General features: G+C 43.1%; 1 protein-coding gene across 4 annotated transcripts in view; it reads left to right on the forward strand.

Moving 5' to 3' along the window:
• Nucleotides 1-21,497, forward strand: part of sidt2 (SID1 transmembrane family, member 2) — a 94,379-nt gene that overhangs the window by 10,009 nt on the left and 62,873 nt on the right. For all 4 annotated transcript variants that reach the window (XM_043676618.2, XM_087976379.1, XM_043676621.2 and 1 more), the window contains exons 3-4: nucleotides 18,407-18,571; nucleotides 21,302-21,347. In XM_043676618.2, coding sequence (XP_043532553.2) covers nucleotides 18,407-18,571; nucleotides 21,302-21,347 — 211 coding nt within the window. The remainder of the gene's footprint in view (nucleotides 1-18,406; nucleotides 18,572-21,301; nucleotides 21,348-21,497) is intronic.

Here is a 21,497-nt window from a genome sequence, read left to right on the forward strand (position 1 = left end):
ATGTTGGGATGATTGCTTCTGTAGTTCAATATTTGGTCTGTACGTGTTGTTTTCCTGTAGATGCTGGTTTGGTTGTTCGCTGTACTGTGACATCTAGGAATGGCAGTTTGTTGTTGTTTCCCTCCTCTTTAGTGAGGTTTACGCCAGTAAGGGTATTATTGATGGTCTTGAAGGTTTCCTCTAACTTGTTTTGTTTAGTGATGACAAAGGTGTCAGCTGAGTAGCGGTCCCAAAGTTTGGCTTGGATGGTTGGTTGGCAGAGCTGTTTGTTCGAGTCTCTGCATTACTGCCTCTGCTAAGAACCCTGATATTGGAGATCCCATGGGCGTGCCGTTGGTTTATCTGCAGATTTTGTTGTTGTTGTTGAAGGTGAAGTGGGTGGTAAGGCATAGGTCCACTAGCTTGACAATATTATCCTTTCTGATGAAGTTGGTGGTGCTTGGTGTTTGGTTCTTCTAATAGTGTGTCAGTGTTTCCTTAGCCAGGATAAGAAAGAACACCACTTCAACTGGGACAACACATTCATTCTAGGACAAGCCAAACAGAGATATGCATGAGAATTCCTAGAAGCATGGCATTCCAACCGGAACACAATCAACAAACACATTGACTTGGATCCCATTTATCACCCCTCCTGAGGAAAAGAGCAGGAAATGACATCACACAGGAAATGATATAACCAACCCAAGGAAACCCACACCCATAAGTAGAAAGTGGGCTATACCACCAGTGCTTCATTTGGAGGCTCACTGATTATGTTACCTAGTATGGTGACAAAACGTCTGAAAACGAACCTTCCAATTCAGCAAGCAAACCTACATCTCAAACCACAACCTGAATTACAAATCTTCTCAAAACTCTCTAAAGGTCTTTTCTCTAGGATGGGAGTGTTCAAAACTAGGGAGCACATTTTTAAGTGAGAGGTGAAATTTTTAAAAGGGACCTGATGGACAACGTTGTCACACAGAGGTTGGTTTGTGTGTGGAATGAACTTCCAGAGGAAGTGTTAGATGCAGGTACAGTGACAACATTTAAAAAACGTTTGTTTAGGTTTTGGATAGGAAAGGTTTAGAGGAATATGGTCCAAACACAGGCGCGTGGGACTGGTTTAATTTGGTAAACTTGGTTGGCTGGATCGAAGGGTCTGTTTCCGTGCTGTATAACTTAATGACTTTGCACTGAAATAACATTCCAAGCTTTGTGTTAAAGATTTGAACCCACAATTTTCCTGAATCGGTGGTGAAAGCATGAGTCAGCTAAATTTGTCCTGGTGAGCTGCAATGGTGAAACCATTGACCATTAACTCCCATCAGAGATAGGAGGGGAAATCCTGTTCCTATTCAGTGACTTTTGTTGCAATTAAATGTTGCATAGTGGATGGTATTTGATGGAAGAATGAGAGGTGATCTTGTTGAAACATAAAGGACTCTTAAGGGGCTTGACAGGGTAAATACTGAGAGGATACTTTCTCCTCATGGGTGAGTCTAGGACGAGAGGGCATAGTCTCAGAATAAAGGGGTGCCATTCTAAGATGGAGATGAGGAGTAATTTCTTCTCTCAGAGGGTTATGAGTCTTTAGAACTCCTTGCTACAGAGAGCTGTGGGAGCAGACTCCTTGGCTATGTTTAAAGCTGAGATAAATCATTTGTTGATCATTCAGGGAATCAAGGTTTCTGGGGAAAGGGCAGGAAACTGGCCACGAATGTCGGACCAGCCATGACCTATCGATTAGCAGAGCAGGCTTGAGCCGAAGAGCTTCCTTCCGTTCCTGTTTCTTTTGGTCTTATAGCTATTGTCCTCAGTCATACATGAACAATTGAATGATAATATAAGGACATGAGAGGTGAGAGCTAGAGTAGGCCATTCAGCCCATCTAGTCTGCTCCACCTTTCAATAAGTCTATGTGCTAACATATTCCACCTTGACTCAGCATATTCAAGGAAAATAATAATAAGATATTTTTAGTTGTTAGATTGTCATTGGTAACACTATTGTCTCTATCAGAAGACTGCAATTCACACCTATTCCACGTTTCAGGCACTTTAATCTAAAACAGTCCAGACTGATGATTCAGTGTAGTACTAAGAAGGTTTATGCTGTCAAAAGTGTTTTGTATAATGAGTGATACTAAATCCCCACCCAAGCAGATTGACCAATTGCTGTGTATATGTGTGTGTCTGTCTGTTTGTGGTAATCATTGGCTGTAAAACAGATGATAGGTTCCTTCTTATTTATCAGTTATTAACACCATCGAGAAATTGACCTCCAGCTGAGAAAAAAACTCATTGTTCTGACCAAGTTTGCAGTTAATGTTTGTGCAATGGTGCTGTGTCTAATAACTCCTGGGAGCGTGACCCTACACAATCTGCAGGTTTACACATGGAATCAGACAGTGTAATGTTTACAGTAGCTGTGACTCCATGGATACTTATTGAATGGGTGGCATACATACATCATCATCTGGCTTTATTCCACCGGGAGGTGATCACAAAACACTACAAGTAGATATTGACTTTTGCTGATGATCTCTTTGTTCATTGAGTTAGATTAACGTTGTGCGCATGATGTTCTGTTTCGTGAAAGCAAAAGGAATGCCAACTGACCACCACCTTCTTGAGAGCAATTAGGGATGAGCAATAAATGTTGGACCTGCCAGTGATGCCCATATCTAATAAAAATAAACTTTGCTCTGTCAATGAAAATTTGCCATTTTGAAACACCAATAAAAATTGCTGAATAAGATCATAAACCCTTCCAGAAATAAATATATATTATAGTTCTGATCTAAGTACTGGAAAATTTCATTAAGAAATATGATTTTTATGTAGTTAATAATTTGTTTGATCATATTTTCAAAGAACATTAAGATGCAATAATTCTGGTTCTTTAAACAAGTTTTGTTTTTTTTAGATTCAAATAGAAACCCCAAAGTAGTCAATTATATAAAAAAAATAAATTGGCTTCTACGAGGACAGAAAGAAATGACTTCAAGGTGATGAATCAACTGTGTCATGGTTTTGTGTAACAGCTTGATGTGGATGATAAAGAGTCGAGATCCAAGAGCTGGGTCGAATTTCTTGCTGCAGAATTTTGGAAACTGAATTTCAGCCAGGCTATTTTTGCCGCACATACCTGTTGTTTTTTTTTATGGTTCATTTCTGGGGATACGGGTGCCACTAGCAAGAATAGCATTAATTATCAATCTTTACCTACCCCTAAGGAGGTAGTAATGAGCCTTCTTGAACTGCTGTGGTCCATGTGGTGTGGGTACACCCACATCATTGTTAGGGAGAGAGTCCCTGGATTTTGACCCAGTGACAATGAAGGAATGCCCAATATATGCCCAAGTCAGGGTGGTGTGTGGTTTGGAGGGTAGGTTGGAGACAATAGTGTGCCCATGGGTGGCATGGTGGCTCAGTGGTTAGCACTGCTGCCTCACATCACCAGGAACCTGAGTTTGATTACAACCTCGGGCGAATGTCTGTGTGGAGTTTGCACATTTTCTTCGTATCTATGTGGCTTTCCTCCTGGTGCTCCGGATTCCTCCCACAATCCAAAGATGTGCAGGTTAATTTAATTGGCCATGCTAAATTGCCCATGGTGTTCAGGGATGTGTAGGTTGCGTTCATTAGTTAGGGGTAAATTATAGGGTAGGGAAATGGGTCTGGGTGGATTAATCTTCAGTGGATCGGTGTGGACTTGTTGGGCCGAAGGGCCTGTTTCCGCACTGTAGTGTGGTGGTACAGTAGCTCAGTGGTTAGCATTGCTGCCTCACAGCGCCAGGGACCCAGGTTTGATTCCAGCCTCAGCCGATTGTCTGTGTGGAGTTTGCACATTCTCCCCGTGTCTGCGTGGGTTTCCCCCGGGTGCTCCGGTTTCCTCCCACAGTCCAAAGATGTGCAGGTCAGGTGAATTGGCCATGCTAAATTGCCCATGGTGTTAGGTGCATTAGTCAGGGGGAAATGGGTGGGTTACTCTTTGGAGGGTTGGTGTGGACTTGTTGGGCCGAAGGGCCTGTTTCCATCCTGTAGGGGAATCTATGATTCATACGCCTTCCACCCCGTGATTTTAGATGGGTGTGCTTTACTGGTTGGGGAAGTTCTGCTGAAGGTGCTTTGACAAGTTGCCACAGTGTCTGTTGTATTTAGTGCACACTGCAACCACTGTGTGCCAGGAATAGACTGGGAGATGTTTAAGATTAGAGTGGTGCTGGAAAAGCACAGCAGGTCAGGCAGAGTCCGAGGAGCAGGAAAAGCAGAAAATGAAGGGCTTTTGCCCGAAATGTCGATTTTCCTGCTCCTCGGATGCTGCCTGACCTACTGTGCTTTTCCAGCACCACTCTAATATTGACTCTGATCTCCAGCATCTGCAGGACTCTCTTTTGCCTGGGTGATGTTTAAACCAATGAATAGAATTCTGATAAACTTGTATGCTTTGTCACAATTCTTCGCTGTGTGTTTTTATCTAGGATTTAAATTAAATATACAGTAATCGGTGGGGCAAATGTATGAGTATATGCTCCTAATACGAAGCCGCCTCAACTGGGAACAAATATTGGGATTGTGGGAACACTGTCTACAATTTTCTGACAATGTAATCCCAATGAGGCAGGTTTCCTACACAGAGCATGGGATCATAACCCGTCTCCTCTGCTAATTATTAGCCTGAGACATATCAGTTACCATATGCCTTTCCTCTGCAACTCTTCCTAAACCACTTTCTGTCTTACCACTTAACCTCTTAAAGACCTGTTTCCTCAACTGTAACTGTCTCTCATCCCTGTGCTTTCCATTCTCTCCTTCCAATTTCTCATTTTCCTCATGATTAGGCAGCCTTTGCAGAGAGGGCTAATGCACAAGTGTAAAGTATTCCCTTACCAGGTAAACTGATTCTCAAATTAAGTGGTTCAGAGTGATAGAATTGGTCAAATTCATACTCCTAGTTTTGGGGATATTTGTAATGGGAAGGTGTAACAAAAATAGCCTAGTTGTGTTTTAATTTCCAAAGCTATGCGTCAAGACATTTGACCTTACTACTGGTTCTCACCTTTTCATTATAGACTTCAAGGTGTTTCTGGTGGAGCTGATTTACTTGGGGTAATTTCTTTCTCTTCTAGTAAGAGGCAATTTCATTTTTAAAATTGCCTTTTCAGGGATTTTGAGGACTGGATTTGCAGTTAAGTCTATGCTTCTGTGATCAGTATAAGGAGTGATCTTGTTGAGTTGTTGACTGGAAAATGACTCAAGTTATAGAGTCATAGAGATATACAGCATGGAAACAGACCCTTCAATGCCGTCCATGCCGACCCATCCAACCCATCCATGCCGACCAGATATCCCAACCCAATCTAGTCCCACCTGCCAGCACCCGGCCCATATCCCTCCAAACCCTGCCTATTCATATACCCATCCAAATGCCTCTTAAATGTTGCAATTGTACCAGCCTCCACCACATCCTCTGGCAGCTCATTCCATACACGTACCATCCTCTGTGTGAAAAAGTTGCCCCTTAGGTCTCTTTTTATATCTTTCCCCTCTCACCCTAAACCTATGCCCTCTAGTTCTGGACTCCCCGACCCCAGGGAAAAGACTTTGTCTATTTATCCTATCCATGCCCCTCATAATTTTGTAAACCTCTATAAGGTCAACCCTCAGCCTCCAGCACTCCAGAGAAAAACTGCCCCAGCCTGTTCAGCCTCTCCCTATAGCTCAGATCTTCCAACCCTGGCAACATCCTTGTAAATCTTTTCTGAACCCTTTCAAGTTTCGCAACATCTTTCTGATAGGAAGGAGACTAGAATTGCACGCAATATTCCAACAGTGGTCTCACCAATGTCCTGTGCAGCCGCAACATGACCTCCCAACTCCTGTACTCAATACTCTGACCAATAAAGGGAAGCATACCAAACGCCTTCTTCACTATCCTATCCACCTGCGACTCCACTTTCAAGGAGCTATGAACCTGCACTCCAAGGTCTCTTTGTTCAGCAACACTCCCTAGGACCTTACCATTAAGTGTATAAGTCCTGCTAAGATTTGCTTTCCCAAAATGCAGCACCTCGCATTTATCTGAATTAAATTCCATCTGCCACTTCTCAGCCCATTGGCCCATCTGGTCCAGATCCTGTTGTAATCTGAGGTAACCCTCTTCGCTGTCCACTACACCTCCAATTTTGGTGTCATCTGCAAACTTACTAACTCTACCTCTTATGTTTGCATCCAAATCATTTATGTAAATGACAAAAAGTAGAGGGCTCAGCACCGATCCTTGTCACAGGCCTCCAGTCTGAGAAACAACCCTCCACCACCACCCTCTGTCTTCTACCTTTGAGCCAGTTCTCTATCCAAATGGCTAGCTCTCCCTGTATTCCGTGAGATCTAACCTTGTTAATCAGTCTCCCATGGGGAACCTTGTCGAACGCCTTACTGAAGTCCATATAGATCACATCTGCTGCTCTGCCCTCATCAATCTTCTTTGTTACTTCATCAAAAAACTCAATCAAGTTTGTGAGACATGATTTCCCACGCACAAAGCCATATTGACTGTCCCGAATCAGTCCTTGCCTTTCCAAACACATGTACATCCTGTCCCTCAGGATTCCCTCCAACAACTTGCCCACCACCGAGGTCAGGCTCACCGGTCTATCGTTCCCTGGCTTGTCCTTACCACACTTCTTAAACAGTGGCACCACGTTTGCCAACCTCCAGTCTTCCGGCACCTCACCTGTGACTATTGATGATACAAATATCTCAGCAAGAGGCCCAGCAATCACTTCTCTAGCTTCCCACAGAGATCTCGGGTACACCTGATCAGGTCCTGGGGATTTATCCACTTTTAACTATTTCAAGACATCCAACACTTCCTCCTGTGTAATCTGGACATTTTGCAAGATGTCACCACCTATTTCCCTACAATCAAAGTCTTCCATATCCTTTTCCACAGTAAATACTGATGCAAAATATTCATTTAGTATCTCCCCCATTTTCTGTGGCTCCACACAAAGGCCACCTTGCTGATCTTTGAGGGGCCCTATTCTCTCCCTAGTTACCCTTTTGTCCTTAATATATTTGTAAAAACCCTATGGATTCTCCTTAATTCTATTTGCCAAAGCTATCTCATGTCCCCGTTTTGCCCTCCTGATTTCCCTCTTAAGTATATCCTACTTTCTTTATACTCTTCTAAGGATTCACTCGATCTATCCTGTCTATGCCTGACATATGCTTCCTTCTTTTTCTTAACCAAACCCTCAATTTCTTTAGTCATCCAGCATTCCCTATACCTACCAGCCTTCCCTTTCACCCTAACAGGAATATACTTTCTCTGGATTCTCGTTATCTCATTTCTGAAGGCTTCCCATTTTCCAGCTGTCCCTTTACCTGCAAACATCTGCCTCCAGTCAGCTTTCGAAAGTTCTTGCCTAATACCGTCAAAATTGGCCTTTCTCCAATTTAGAACTTCAGCTTTTAGATCTGGTCTATCCTTTTCCATCACTATTTTAAAACAAATAGAATTATGGTCGCTGGGCCCAAAGTGCTCCCCCATTGACACCTCAGTCACCTGCCCTGCCTTATTTCCTAAGAGTAAGTCAAGTTTTGCACCTTCTCTAGTAGGTACATCCACATACTTAATCAGAAAATTGTCTTGTACACACTTAAGAAATTCCTCTCCATCTAAAACTTTAACACTATGGCAGTCCCAGTCAATGTTTGGAAAGTTAAAATCCCCTACCATAACTACCCTATTATTCTTACAGATAGCTGAGATCTTCTTACAAGTTTGTTTCTCAATTTCCCTCTGACTATTGGGGGGTCTATAATACAATCCCAATACGGTGATCATCCCTTTCTTATTTCTCAGTTCCACCCAAATAACTTCCCTGGATGTATTTCCGGGAATATCTTCCCTCAGCACAGCTGTAATGCTATCCCTTATCAAAAATGCCACTCCCCCTCCTCTTTGCCTCTCTTTCTATCCTTCCTGTAACATTTGTATCCTGGAACATTAAGCTGCCAGTCCTGCCCATCCCTGAGCCATGTTTCCGTAATTGCTGTGATATCCCAGTCCCATGTTCCTAACCATGCCCTGAGTTCATCTGCCTTCCCTGTTAGGCCCCTTGCATTGAAATAAATGCAGTTTAATTTATTAGTCCTACCTTGTCCCTGCCTGCCCTGACTGTTTGACTCATTTCTGTTCTCAGCAGTACCCGTCTCAGATCGATCTCTTTCCTCACTATCACCCTGGGTCCCACCCCCCCCCCCCCCCCCCCCCCCCCCCACCTTACTAGTTTAAATCCTCCCAAGCAGTTCTAGCAAATCTCCCTGCCAGTATATTAGTCCCCTTCCAATTTAGGTGCAATCCATCCTTCTTGTACAGGTCACTTCTATCCCAAAAGAGATTCCAACGATCCAAAAATGTGAATCCTTCTCCCATACATCAACTCCTCAGCCATGCATTCACCCTGTTCTATCCTCCTATTCCTGCCCTCACTAGCTCATAGCACTGGGAATAATCCAGATATTACTACCCTTGAGGATCTCCTTTTTAAATTTCTAACTAACTCTCTGTAATCTCCCTTCAGAATCTCAACCTTTTCCCTTCCTATATCGTTGGTTCCATTGTGGACAATGACCTCCTGCTGGCCCCTCTCCCCCGTGAGAACATTCTGCACCCTCTCTGAGACATCCTTGATCCTGGCACCAGGGAAACAACACACCATTCTGCTTTTTCTCTGCAGGCCACAGAAACGTCAGTCTGTACCTCGGACTACTGAATCCCCTAACACAATTGATCTCTTGGAAGCCGACATACCCCTCATTGCCTTAGAGCCAGTCTCAATATCAGAAACTTGGCTGTTCGTGCTACATTCCCCTGAGAAACCATCACCCCCTATATTTTCCAAAACAGCATACCCGTTTGAAATGGGTATATCCACACAAGACTCCTGCCCTAGGTGCCGACCTCTCTCATCCTTCCTGGAGTTAACCCATCTATGTGACTGTATCTGAGACTTTCCCCCTTCGTATAACTGCCATCCATCACATACTGTTGCTGTTGCAAATTCCTCATCGCTTCTATCTGTCTCTTTAACCGATCCACTCGATCTGATAAGATTCGTTTCCAACAGCATTTATGGCAGATATAATTCGCAGTAACCCTTAAACTCTCTTTAAACTCCCACATCTAACAAGAAATACATATCACTGCAAAGGCCATTTTTGCTCCTTCACAGTGTACAGACCCAGAAAATAACACCGTGTTATTCCTCTACAAACACTGCCCCAGGTTAAATTAAGTTATTTGTCTATAGAACGAATGATATCCCAAGTAGAGCTTAATAGTCTAGAAATTCATGTTGACTTATTTTTGAGGTCCAAAGCATCCATCATTTGTAACATTTGAACAACATTCCAGATCAAAAGAATCCTATCTACCATATTGGGAATGGTAGGAATAGAAGTGTCCAAGGCCTATTTCCCAAAACAGACACAGCGCCTTTTACATATGCAACTGGGCGCAGGTTCTAAAACCTGTTTGGAGCCACCTTTGCACGATGATGTGCACAAAATGTAGGTCTCTGTGTGATATCACCAAAGATCATTAAAGAAACCATTGGGGAACCACCACCATTGGCATACACTTCTTAAAAATACGCACCTGGAGCTCAGAGTTAGTTAGTATTCTATATTTCTCTAAGTTGCACTGCACTGCAGCTGACCATTGACAGTTGCTGAATACAATCCTCCCAATTGCTTCCTCCCTCTCGAGATCACACTCCTCCATTCTGAACTGCCGTCTCCTCTCCACCTCTATCAGACTCCTCCCCCATAATCCTCCCCAGAGAAGTTAGTTGCACTATTGACATTAACTCACGGGATGTTCATCTTCTGACTGCAGTCCTAAATGCTCCTGTTTGTTGTTTGAGCTGTCTCTCTTTAGTAGTCTATATGTTTTCAGTCAGAATTGTAACCAGTATGGAGGTAAGTGAGTCAACACTTTGGCAGAAGATAGCAAGCCACCTCTCTCATTTTTAGAGCAGGGGCAGGATTTGTGCTGAAATGTGCTGTTCTTTTTGTTTTTTTTTGCTGCTGAGACATGTGTTCTGTTGGACAACATCTAGATTGGTGGCAGAATGTAGCCTTGTCACTTAAATTCTGAATTCATTGAGTTTGCTCAACAACTGTTCATTGTGGTAAGGTATCATTAGCAAAATATCAATGTCTCAGGATGTGTCATAGGACATTATCAAATAAAATTTAGCACCACGGCACATTTAGAGGTTTCTTTTACGTAGTAATTCATGCCTCGTTTGGATAAACCCTTTGTGTCGTTACTTTATCCATGATCAAACGTTTTGCTGCATTCTTTGGTTTCTATTTCAGATTTCCATAATCTGTGGTATCTTATTTTGGCATTAAGCAATATTAGGACAAAGGAAGAGAAAATGTGGTTACAGAAGCCCCAGTGTGCCCAATATTAGCTTCTGTCAACTGCTCACCCACACAATTGGGCAATGTTGGTTTTCCTTTCTTCATGGGACAAGGGTATCTGCATCAGGTGCTCCCGATGTGGTCTTCTCTACATTGGGGAGACTGAACATAAACTTAGGGAGCAGTTCACTGAGCATCGGAGCTGGGCCCTCAGGGGCCAACTGGACCTCCCAGTCACTGCCCATTTCAATTCCCCCAAACACCCCCTTTCCGACCTGACTGACCTTGGCCTCCTCCATTGCCAAAACAAATCACACCGCAAATTGGAGGAACAACGTCTTATTTTCCACCTGGGCACCCTACAGCCTGGAGGACTCAACATTGAGTTCTCCAATTTCAATTAACCTCCCTTACCATCCCCCAACTCCCTTACCAGCCCCTCCCCCTTCCTTCTTCTGCTCCCTGCCACCACCCGGTGACCAATACCCTCTACCTGTCTTCACCTATCCCCACTTCACCACCCTGCCCCCACCACCCCCTTTATCTGCAGCTCCCTCCACACCCTCTCCCCCAATCCTGACGAAGGGTTACACCCGAAATGTCGGCTTCTGCACCTCCCGATGTTGCCTGGCTTGCTGTGTTCTTCCAGCCTCCTGCCTGTCTACAAGGGTCTCACTGGCATTGTTGCAATGCATCATTGCCCCTGAACTGAGTGGCTTAAAAGTGTTTTGATATTCTTTTATGAGTGTCACTTGTTAGCATTAATTTAGTAATGGGTCAACCGCTTTGTTGTGGTAAAGGACATTATTGACGTTTTTTTAAAAAAGTAAAACCACAACAACGATCGTTCCATGACTGCTTTTAGTTCACCTTTTTACTTCCAGATTTGATTGAATTTTCACATTGGCCACAGCAGGATTTGAACTCATGGCCCCAGAACATTAACCTGGGTACTGAATTACAAGCCCAGTAACATTACCACTACCATCCCTGATTAAACTGCATTGCTGTGAGATTGAAGTCACAGACTGTGTGAGGATGGCCGATTTCCTTCCCTTATATCTTTTTTGCCACATCAATGGTAATTTCATAAAAACCAAAAAAAAACTGCAGATGCTGTACGTCAGAAACAAAATCAGAAGTTGCTGGAAAGCCTCAGGAGGTATGGCTGAATCTGTGAAGAGAAATTAGATTTAATGTTTAGGGTCCAGTGATCCCGGATCTGAAACGTTACTTCTAATTTCTCTTCACTGATGCTGCCAGACCTGCTGAGCAATTTCTGTTTTTGTTTCTGATTTACAGCATCTACAGTTCATTTGGGTATTTTTCAGGAATGCTAGTCCAGTGACTGTACCACTGCCTCCCTGTTGATTGTATTAGTCTAATTCCACCACTGATATTGACCTGTTGTTGACCTGTCTATCAAAATTAAAAAGGCCATTGATTGTGACTCCTATCACCAAAATAAAGGAAACACAAGTTCTAAACCAGATCAGCAACTCTTAAGTGACACAAGTCTACTGGTGAGCTAAATCCTGAGCAGGTCAGATCCCAGGGTGTCACAGTGGTTAGCACTGCTGCCTCACAATGCCAGGGACCCAAGTTTGATTCTAGCCTCGGGCAACTGTCTGTGGAGTTTGCACATTCTCCCCGTGGCTGCATGGGTTTCCTCCAGGTGCTCTGGTTTCTCCCACATTTCAAAGATGTACTGGTTAGGTGGACTGGCCGTGGGAAATTGCCTGTAGTGTGCAGTGATGTGCAGGCTAGGTGAATTAGTCATGAGAAATACAGAGTTATAGGAATAGGGTAGGGGGATGGATCTGGGTGGGATGCTATACGAAGGGTCGGTGTGGACTAGGTGGGCCAAATGGCCTGCTTCCAAACTGTAGGGATTCAATGATTCTGTCCTGATGTTAAAAAAGAACGGGGATTCTGAAAATACGCGCATCTGCAGAGTGAGAAATGGAGTTTTTGTTTCAGGCTGACCACGTTTCCTCTGGACAGGATCCTGATCATGAATGCTGTTCTGTTAATATTTAACACCGTTTTGAACTTGGTAGCCAGGCTATTTTTCTGACTCCAGTCTATCTATCCTCAAATACATTCCATTACTAACTTGCCCCTTTGCAGTACACCTTGTAGATGGAAATGGCTTCTGTGTTTTTCAAGTGTGAGAGGGTGAGTTGAGAAGATGGAAAAGTGAACCGAATGAATTGAAGACATGGATTCAAATTCAATGACTGCAGCTGATTCAAGTAGTTGATTAAAACTTGGATTGAAAGATAGTCTCAGTAATGGAGACCATGAAACTGTTAGATTGTTATAAAATCTAACTGCTTTATTAATATCCTTCAGGGAAGGAAACCTAGACATAGAAAATGGGAGTAGGAGTAGGCTAGAGTTGAAAGTGGTGCTGGAAAAACACAGCTGGTCAGTCAGCATCCGAGGAACAGGAGAATCGACGTTTCAGGCATAAGCCCTTCATCAGGATGAATGGCTTATGCCCAAAACGTTGATTCTGCTGCTCCTCAGGTGCTGCTTGACCTGCTGTGTTTTTCCAGCACCATACTCTCGACTCTGATACTCCAATGTCTGCAGTCCTCACTTTCTCCGAGGAGAAGGCCATTCAGCCTATTGAGTGCACTTCGCCATTCAACATGAAGATAGATAATTGTGTACTTCAGTGTCACTTTCCTTCTTTCTCCCCATAGCTCTTCGTACTTTTTAGTCTGTTGAAAACTGTGTACTTCTTTTTAAATAAGTTCAGTGACGTGGCCTCTACAGTTTTCTGTCATAGCGCTTTTCACCCACTCTCTGAGTGAAAACATTTCTCCTCATCTCAATCTGAAATGGCCCAAAGCCTATCGTGGGCGGCACGGTGGCACAGTGGTTAGCACTGCTGCCTCACAGCGCCAGAGACCCGGGTTCAATTCCCGCCTCAGGCGACCGACTGTGTGGAATTTGCACATTCTCCCCGTGTCTGCGTGGGTTTCCTCCGGGTGCTCCGGTTTCCTCCCACACTCCAAAAATGTGCAGGTTAGGTGAATTGGCCACGCTAAATTGCCTGTAGTGTTAGGTGCAGGGGTAAATGTAGGGGAATGGGTCTGGGTGGGTGCGCTTCGGCGGGTCGGTGTGGACTTGTTGGGCCGAAGGGCCTGTTTCCACACTGTAAGTAATCTAATCTATCCTGAGACTGTGGCTCCTTATTCGTGAACCCTCTGGCCAGGGCGATCATTGTCCCCTCTTCAGTCTGTTCAGCCCTGATAGAATTTTATATTTATTAGTAAGATCCTCTCTCGTTCTTGTAAACTCCTTTGAGCACAGGACCAATCAACCTAATCTCTCCCATACAACAGATCTGCCAACCTGTGGGGCAGAAAGGTGGCTCAGTGGTTAGCACTGCTGCCTCACAGCACTAGGGACCCAGATTCGATTCCAGCCTTGGGTGACTGTCTGTGTGGAGGTTGCACATTCTCCCCGTGTGGGTTTCCTCCAGGTGCTCCGGTTTCCTCCCACAGTCCAAAGATGTGCAGGCTAGGTGAATTGGCCATGCTAAATTGCCCATAGTGTTAGGTGCATTAGTCAGAGGGAAATGGGTCTGGGTGGGTTACTCTTTGGAGGGTCAGTGTGGACTTGGGCTAAAGGGCCTGTTTCCACACTGTAGGAATCAGTCTGGTGAACCTTTGCTGCACTCCTTGTGTGGCAAGTAAAGCTTTTCTTAAATAAGAAGATCAATACCACACACAATACTCCAGATGTAGTCTCACCAAGGCCCTGTATAGCTGCAATAAAACTTGTTCCTGGACTGAAAATCTCTTGCAATGAAGGCCAAACATACCAAGTTGCCTTTTTAACTGCTTGCTGAACCTGCACACTTCCTTTCAGTGATTAATGGATAAGGACATCCTGCTGTATTGATCCACATTTCCTAATCTATCACCATTTAAATAATACTTGGCCATTCGGCTGTTCCTGCTACAACGGATAACCTCACACTTATCCCTTTATATCACATCTAGCAGGCATTTTCCCACTCACTCAGTTTAGCAAATCACCTTGAAGGCCTCTTGTCTTCACCACTCACAATTCCACCTTATTTTGTATGATCAACAAAGTGGGAAATGTTACATGTGCCGTCAATATGCGATCCAATCCATATGTGACTTCAGACCCTCAGCAAGAGGTTGATCCAGAGCTGTCTTCTGAGATGGGCAACCAAGCCTCTCAGTTGTGTATAAAATCTGGCTGCCCACCATCTTCTCAAGGGCAATGCACTGCAGAAATTCACTAAAGATCCTCAGAGAACATTTTCCAAACCCATGACTGCTTCCATCTCGAAAGACAAAGGCAGCAGATACATGGGAATACCACCAACTTTCATGCTCCCCTCCAAGCCACTCACCATCTTGACTTGGAAATATCTCGCCATTCCTTCACTGTCGCTGGCTCAAAATCTTGGAATTCCCTCCCTAATGGCAGGGTAGGTCAGCCAGCAGCAGGTGGATTGCAGCAGTACAAGAAGGCAGCTCACCACCACCTTCTCAAGGGCGACTAGGGACAGACAATAAACGCTGGGCCCAGCCAGTGATGCCCATATCCCATAAATGAGAGAAAAAAATTAGGGTCTGGCAATAATTGCTGACCTTGCCTGTGACCTCACCTTTTACAAATGCATTTGTTTTTACAAAATTGTAAAGAAAAAGAGAGGATTTGTTTTACTTTGGCTTTGATGCTGCTCAATCTTCTTTCAAAAATTCAAAGAAAAACAAATCCTCTCTTTCTCTCCAGACTTTTTTAAGAAATAAAGTCGTTCGCAAGAGGTGGGGTATAATCTTGCAAGATAGTTACAGAGTAAAGGGGAGGGCTGTTAACTGAGAAATTGTGCTCCAGTTGAAGAGATCAATAAGTGGACTTTGAGCATTAACCTAGAGTTCGAACAGAAGGGAGTATGAGCTGTGATGTGTCATTTCAGTGAAGGATGGCAAGATTGTGAAGGAAACTGGAAAGCGCAATGACTTGAGTTGAGCCTATCAAGTGTCTTGGATGTTCCTACCATATTTAGGATGCTATGCGCATGTAGGTAGTTGTTGTCACCTTACAGCAGAGAATTTCAATTGTATCTTTCTGGTGGACACTCTGTGAGCTCAGTCAGCATGGAAAAACACAAATAAATAAGTGTTATTATTGCAGGAAGGAGAAATACTGTTCACTCATTCAGTTCAGGAATCTTAAGGATATCAAGGACTCATAGGGTCCTTTCAGGGACCCTCAGAGGCCCATGAGCCAGGTTTGAGTTTTACCAACATTAACTGCTGCTGAGTCTCTATACCTGACTAAATGTATATGATTCCATTTTCATTTCCCTGTTAGGGAGTTGTACTTTTAATGTTGAGTTTTATGGGTGTAATATTATTAATGATCCCTGCCATTTTTTTAGTCTTTACTTGCTAACCCTGTCAGTGCAGTATGCTTCCAGTTTATAAATAACCTGCATTTATTCTGTAGGCTAATATTTTACAAAAATGTGCTTGTTCAGTCCTGTTAGTAAGATCAAGTGTCACTAACATCTTCAGCAAATTTCACAGGGAGCAGTGTTTGAGCTCACACAGAACAGTCTTTACCCTGACAATCATCCCTCCATATTTGGGAGGGTTCCTTCCTGAGAGCTCCCGGGAATGATGAAATTTGAGAATGCGAAGCTCATTAAAAGATGCCGATATGTGACTTTCGCCTGCGGATATTGATTTTTGTTGTCGCTTATTTTTTTGTTGCGGATGGGTGAAATCGCGATTCACAGTTTTGCAGACACTGAGGAATTACTGTGTAAGCAAGTAAAGGAATAGGCCCTTCAGCCCCTTGAGCCTGCTTTTCCATTTAATAAGAACATGGCTAATCTCAAATCCACATTCCTGCTAATTCCTGATACACTTTCATTCCCTAGCTTAGTCCAAAAATGTGCAGGTTAGGTGAATTGGCCATGCTAAATTGCCCGTAGTGTTAATTGAAAGGGTAAATGTAGGGAAATGGGTCTAGGTGGGTTGCTCTTCGGAGGGTCGGTGTGGACTTGTTGGGCCAAAGGGCCTGTTTCCACACTGTAGGGAATCTAATCTAATCTTACCAATAATTCTGCGTGCCTTAAAAATATTCTGCTTGCACTGCCTTTTCGGGAAGAGAGTCCCAAGGACTCCATGACTCCATGAGAAAGAAATTCCGCTTATCGCTGTTTTAAGTGGTCAATCCATTATTTTTAAACAGTGTCCCTTAGTTCTCGTTTCACCTGTGAGAGGAACCATTGTCTCTACATCTACCCTGTCAAGACCTGTCAAGATTTTATATGTTTCAATCAAATTGTCTCTTTCTCTTCTAAACTGCAGAGGATATAAGCCCAGCCTCTGCAAGCTTTCCTCATAAAACAATGTACTAATTCCAGCTATTAGTCTGGTAAACTTTCGCTCGACAGCCTCAAGGGAATTTACATCCTTCTTTAAATAAGGTGATCAATACTGTGCACAGTAGTCCAGATATTGTCACACCAATGCCCCGGATAACTGAAGCATACTTTCCCAATGTTTGCATTAAATTCCCCTCACAATAAATGAAAGTATTCGACTAGCTTTCCTCATTACTTGCTGTACCCCCTACTTACTAACCTTTTATGACCTATGCACCAGGACACACAGATCCCTCTGCATTTCAGAGCTCTCCAATCCCTCCCCATTGAGGTTAATGCTTTTTAAATTTCTTTTTGCCAAGATGGACAACTAGTCATATTATTAATGTCATTAATAAAGTTTCACATTTGAATTGTTCTCTTGGAAAAGACCTTTCTCTCGAATTTCCTATCGTGTTTATTAGTGACAGCCTTTTTGGCACTAGTTTTGGTCTCCAAAGTATAAATATGTTTTCTTATACCTTCTTTATCAAAACATTTCCAATGATCTCTATTAGGTGTTATCTCAGCCTTCTTCTTTCCTGAGAATAGTTGACCAGGCTGTTTGGTCAAGTGAATGTGGCAAATGGACTTAAATTCTGAGGTTACTGAGGTGGGGAATAGGCCAGACAGTGCACTCCCTCCTGAGTCCTAACCATTAAACTGCTTTGAGATCTGTATCTGGGTGAGTTCAGGATTGAACTCAGTTGTGATGGCTTCCACAGTCTATCAGCTTGCACATGTTCATTGCATGAACTCACACATGAAGCATGGTAACTTTGGTGAGAAAGCAGAATGTGGCCAGTGTCTGTTAAAATGTCTGTAATTGTATCCATCAAAAGAGGAAGCGAAACTAACTGCATAGCACACTAAAAAGTCTAACATTCACAGGTGGTTGTGTCCCTGTGATATCTCACAAACGGTGTACATGTTTCATAAAATAACTCAATTGCATAGTTTCAAACTGTCCACCATTTTGAGATCTAAAGCACACAAGTAGAAGATAAAATTCAATACAATTATTTAAAGACAACATTTTTGTTAAATATAAAGAAGTTTGTTTGCAGAAAAATGGTGCAATGTAATTAGACGAGTGCATAGGAGGACATAGTACCATTACATTATTGCAGCTAAATACAGTGCACTTAAGTATAAATCACCAGTTAAAATGATATGCACATACAACGTGGCAGGTAATACATGCACAGTGTGCAATTTCCATTCCCAAAAGACAGTACTACATCATTATATCCATTTTATTCCCCGGGTGCTATTCCATTTTTAAAAATGTGTTTGTGGCAAATTTGACTCCAAAAGTCATGATTAAACAAACATTAAAGGTATAGTGGGTGATATGGTACAGATAATGCTTCATATTAAGTGAAATTCAGAATGGTGAAGGTGTGGACAATGGAACTTTACAGTATTCTGTTTGCTTGGTTGATTGGTGAAACTTATAACCGCACCTTTCTCTGGGACCACTCTGCTGCTTGCTACAGATTTTATTTTTCAGCTAAAGCTCAGAACAACCTCTTTCTTCCTCCTGCAGTTACCAGAGGAATTACGCCTATCAGGATGTGAGTCGCACGCTTTGTCAACCAGAGATAAAGAGTGAATCACAAATGCAATATTTTTATGTGGATGTCTCAACGTTATCTAAGAAAAACACCTCAGTCCAACTTTCTGTTAAACGCATAGAACATTTCGTCCTAAGGTAGGTGAAATGACTGGTGAAATATTCAGCTCCTTCCTCCTTACTCAGATCTGCTTCTCCAAATAAGGTCGTGACGGTCTTTCTCCAGGACGTTTTTACCATGTTTATAATCTCTATGTAGACTAAGGGCCTGGTTGTTCTGAACAAGGGTATGAATGTTACTTCTCTCCCTTAAATATTGAAATCAAATTATCTACATGACAATTTGATTGTGTAATTTTTATAGGACAGGATCCATACAGTGTGGAAGCAGGTCATTTGGCCTCAATTCCACATTGACCCTCTGAAGACCATCTCACCCAGACCCAGCCCTCCACTTTATCCTTGTAACCCTGCATTCCCCATGGCTAATTCATCTAAAATACAAATCGCTGGGTACTATGGGCAATTTAGCATGGCCAATCCACCTAACCTAATCTTTGGATTGTGGGAGGAAGCCAGAGTAGCTGGAAGAAACCCACCCAGACACGGGGAGAATGTGCAAACTCCACACTGGCAGTCGCCCGAGGTTTGATTTGAACTTGGGTCCCTGGTGCTGTGAGACAGCAATGCTAACCACTTAGCCACCATGCACCCTAGATAAATTTAAAATTAATCTTTAAAATTATACTTAATGTGGGAGTCAAGACCAAGCAGGGTGTGTGGTAATGGAGGGTACTTGAGAGGGAGATAAAGTACATGGGAGGAGGAAAAGAGGGGAGGGCAATATTTTAGAATTAGAATCCCTACAGTGTAGAAACAGGCCCTTCAGCTCAACAAGTCCACATTGACTTTCTGAAGAGTATCCCACTCAGACCCATTACCTTACTACTCTGCAGTTACCCCTGACTAATGTATCTAACATTTGGGCATCCCTGAACACCATGGGCAATTTAGCATGGCCACTTCACCCAACCTGCACATCTTTGGACTGTGGGAGGAAACTGGAGCACCCAGAGGAAACCCATGCAGACACTGGGAGAACGTACAAACTCCACACAGACAGTTGCCCGAAGCTGGAATTGAACCCCGGACCCCGGTGCTATGAGGCAGCAGTGCTAACCACTGAGCCACTGTGCCGCCCTATGAAGGGAGACAGAGAGGAGATAGAATGAAAAAGCTTGAGGAGAAAGATGGGAGTTGGAGTGAGGCAAAGGTACAGGACATGGGGAATGGACAAAAGAAGAGGCCCTCTAGAAATGACAAAAAGTGGAGATATGGGGATGTGGTGAATATAATAACCTAAGAGCAGGGATAGTCCATTCAGTTCCTGAAGCCTGTTGCACCATTTGACTGCAACATGGCTGTTCATTAGTTCATGTCATTTTTCCCAGCTGTCCCCATAACCCTCAATTAAGTTAGAATAAGCAATCTATTGCTGATATACTCAATGGCTGAGCTTCTACAGCTCTCCAGGGTAGAGATTTCAAGTGCTTCACAGACTAATTAAAGTGAAGAGGGAAAGGGAAAGAACAGAATATGGGTAAGAAGGAGTATTGTGACTAACCAGGAGCAAGGAACATGAAGATGCTGAGGCCAAGCTGAATGACAGAGAGGAGACAGAAGGTGGAGCTGGGAGGAGGGCAATTGAGAGAGGTGAAAGAAAATGGTAGAAATAATGGAGTATCCTTCAACGATGTTGCAATCAGTGAGTTGATAACAATTTTCTTCACATGTTCTGAGGACCAATTTCTCCTCCATTTCGAGTCATAGAGATGTACAGCACACAAACAGACCCTGCAGTCCAACTTGTCCATGCCGATCAGATATCCCAACCTAATCTAGTCCCATTTACCAGCATTTGGCCCAAATCCCTCTGAACCCTTCCTGTTCATAAGCCCATCCAGATGCTTTTTCAAATGTTCTAATTGTACTAGCCTCCACCACTTCTTTGGCAACTCATTCCATACACTCCTTCCAAAACATTTCGGCCTTTCCTTTAAATGTTCTTATCAGGTTCATATCTGAATAATTTGTTTATTGGAGCTAGGAGATGAAATTGGAGCTCCTCTTGGTGATTCCCTATGCTATCATCAGTTCCATAAGGTGGGGTGGAGTGAATGTCCTTTTATGATTTGTTTGCAACAAACCAGTTAAAGTCTTCTTTGTAATTGGTTTTCTGCAGAAACATCAGGAAATAATGGCTCATGTTTTGAACAGCAAATTCATAGTGAGCTAGATGTGGTAATTGGAATGCCTGGATCTGTAACACAGCCATGATCTGGCAAACGGTGAAGATCTCAACTCACAACTGATGTTCTGATTCATTGCTGCTGTCTTTCATTTTCTGATCGAGCGATGGTGATATAATTGTAATGTCAATGGAAAAGTAATTTAGAGGCCTGGGGTCATGGGTTCAAATTGCAGCTTGTGAAATTTAAGCTCTGTTAAGCGTTTTTGTAAAAAATAGAATTCAAAGCTAGTCTCAGTAATAGTAAATTATTGTCATAAAAGTCCATCTTTTTCACTAATGTCCTTCCCTGGTCTGGCCCACATGTGACTGCAGACTCACAGCAATGTGGTTGACACTTAAGGGTATTAGGAATGGACAATCACTACTGGCCTTGTTAGCAAAGCCCAGCCCAAATCCCATGAAAGAATAAAGTAAAAAGCAAATCAGAAGAAGCATAATTCTGGGCCCAAGTGGCAGAACCATAAATCTTCCCATTTCCTTATTTTAAAAAAACAGGTGGAGGCACGTGAATTTTAATTCTGCAATTATTATTTCAAATATTTTTCTTTCTACCACAGAACTGCAGAACCATTCCGATTCAATGCAACACCAGCACAACCCCAGGTAAGGGCTGAGACTTGAATATTGCTGCTCAGGTTTCTTGCCGCATGGAGGATCTGTCATCTCCTTCAGAATTGTACCTGTATGATGTGGGTATTGATGTGAAAAGGCTCTGCTTACACGACCAGTGGCGGCCTGTCCCATGTTGTTACT

Source organism: Chiloscyllium plagiosum, unplaced genomic scaffold, assembly GCF_037043375.1.
Source record: "Chiloscyllium plagiosum isolate Xiang-an unplaced genomic scaffold, Cpla_swu_hap1 HiC_scaffold_29, whole genome shotgun sequence".
NCBI classification, from domain to species: Eukaryota; Metazoa; Chordata; class Chondrichthyes; order Orectolobiformes; family Hemiscylliidae; genus Chiloscyllium; species Chiloscyllium plagiosum.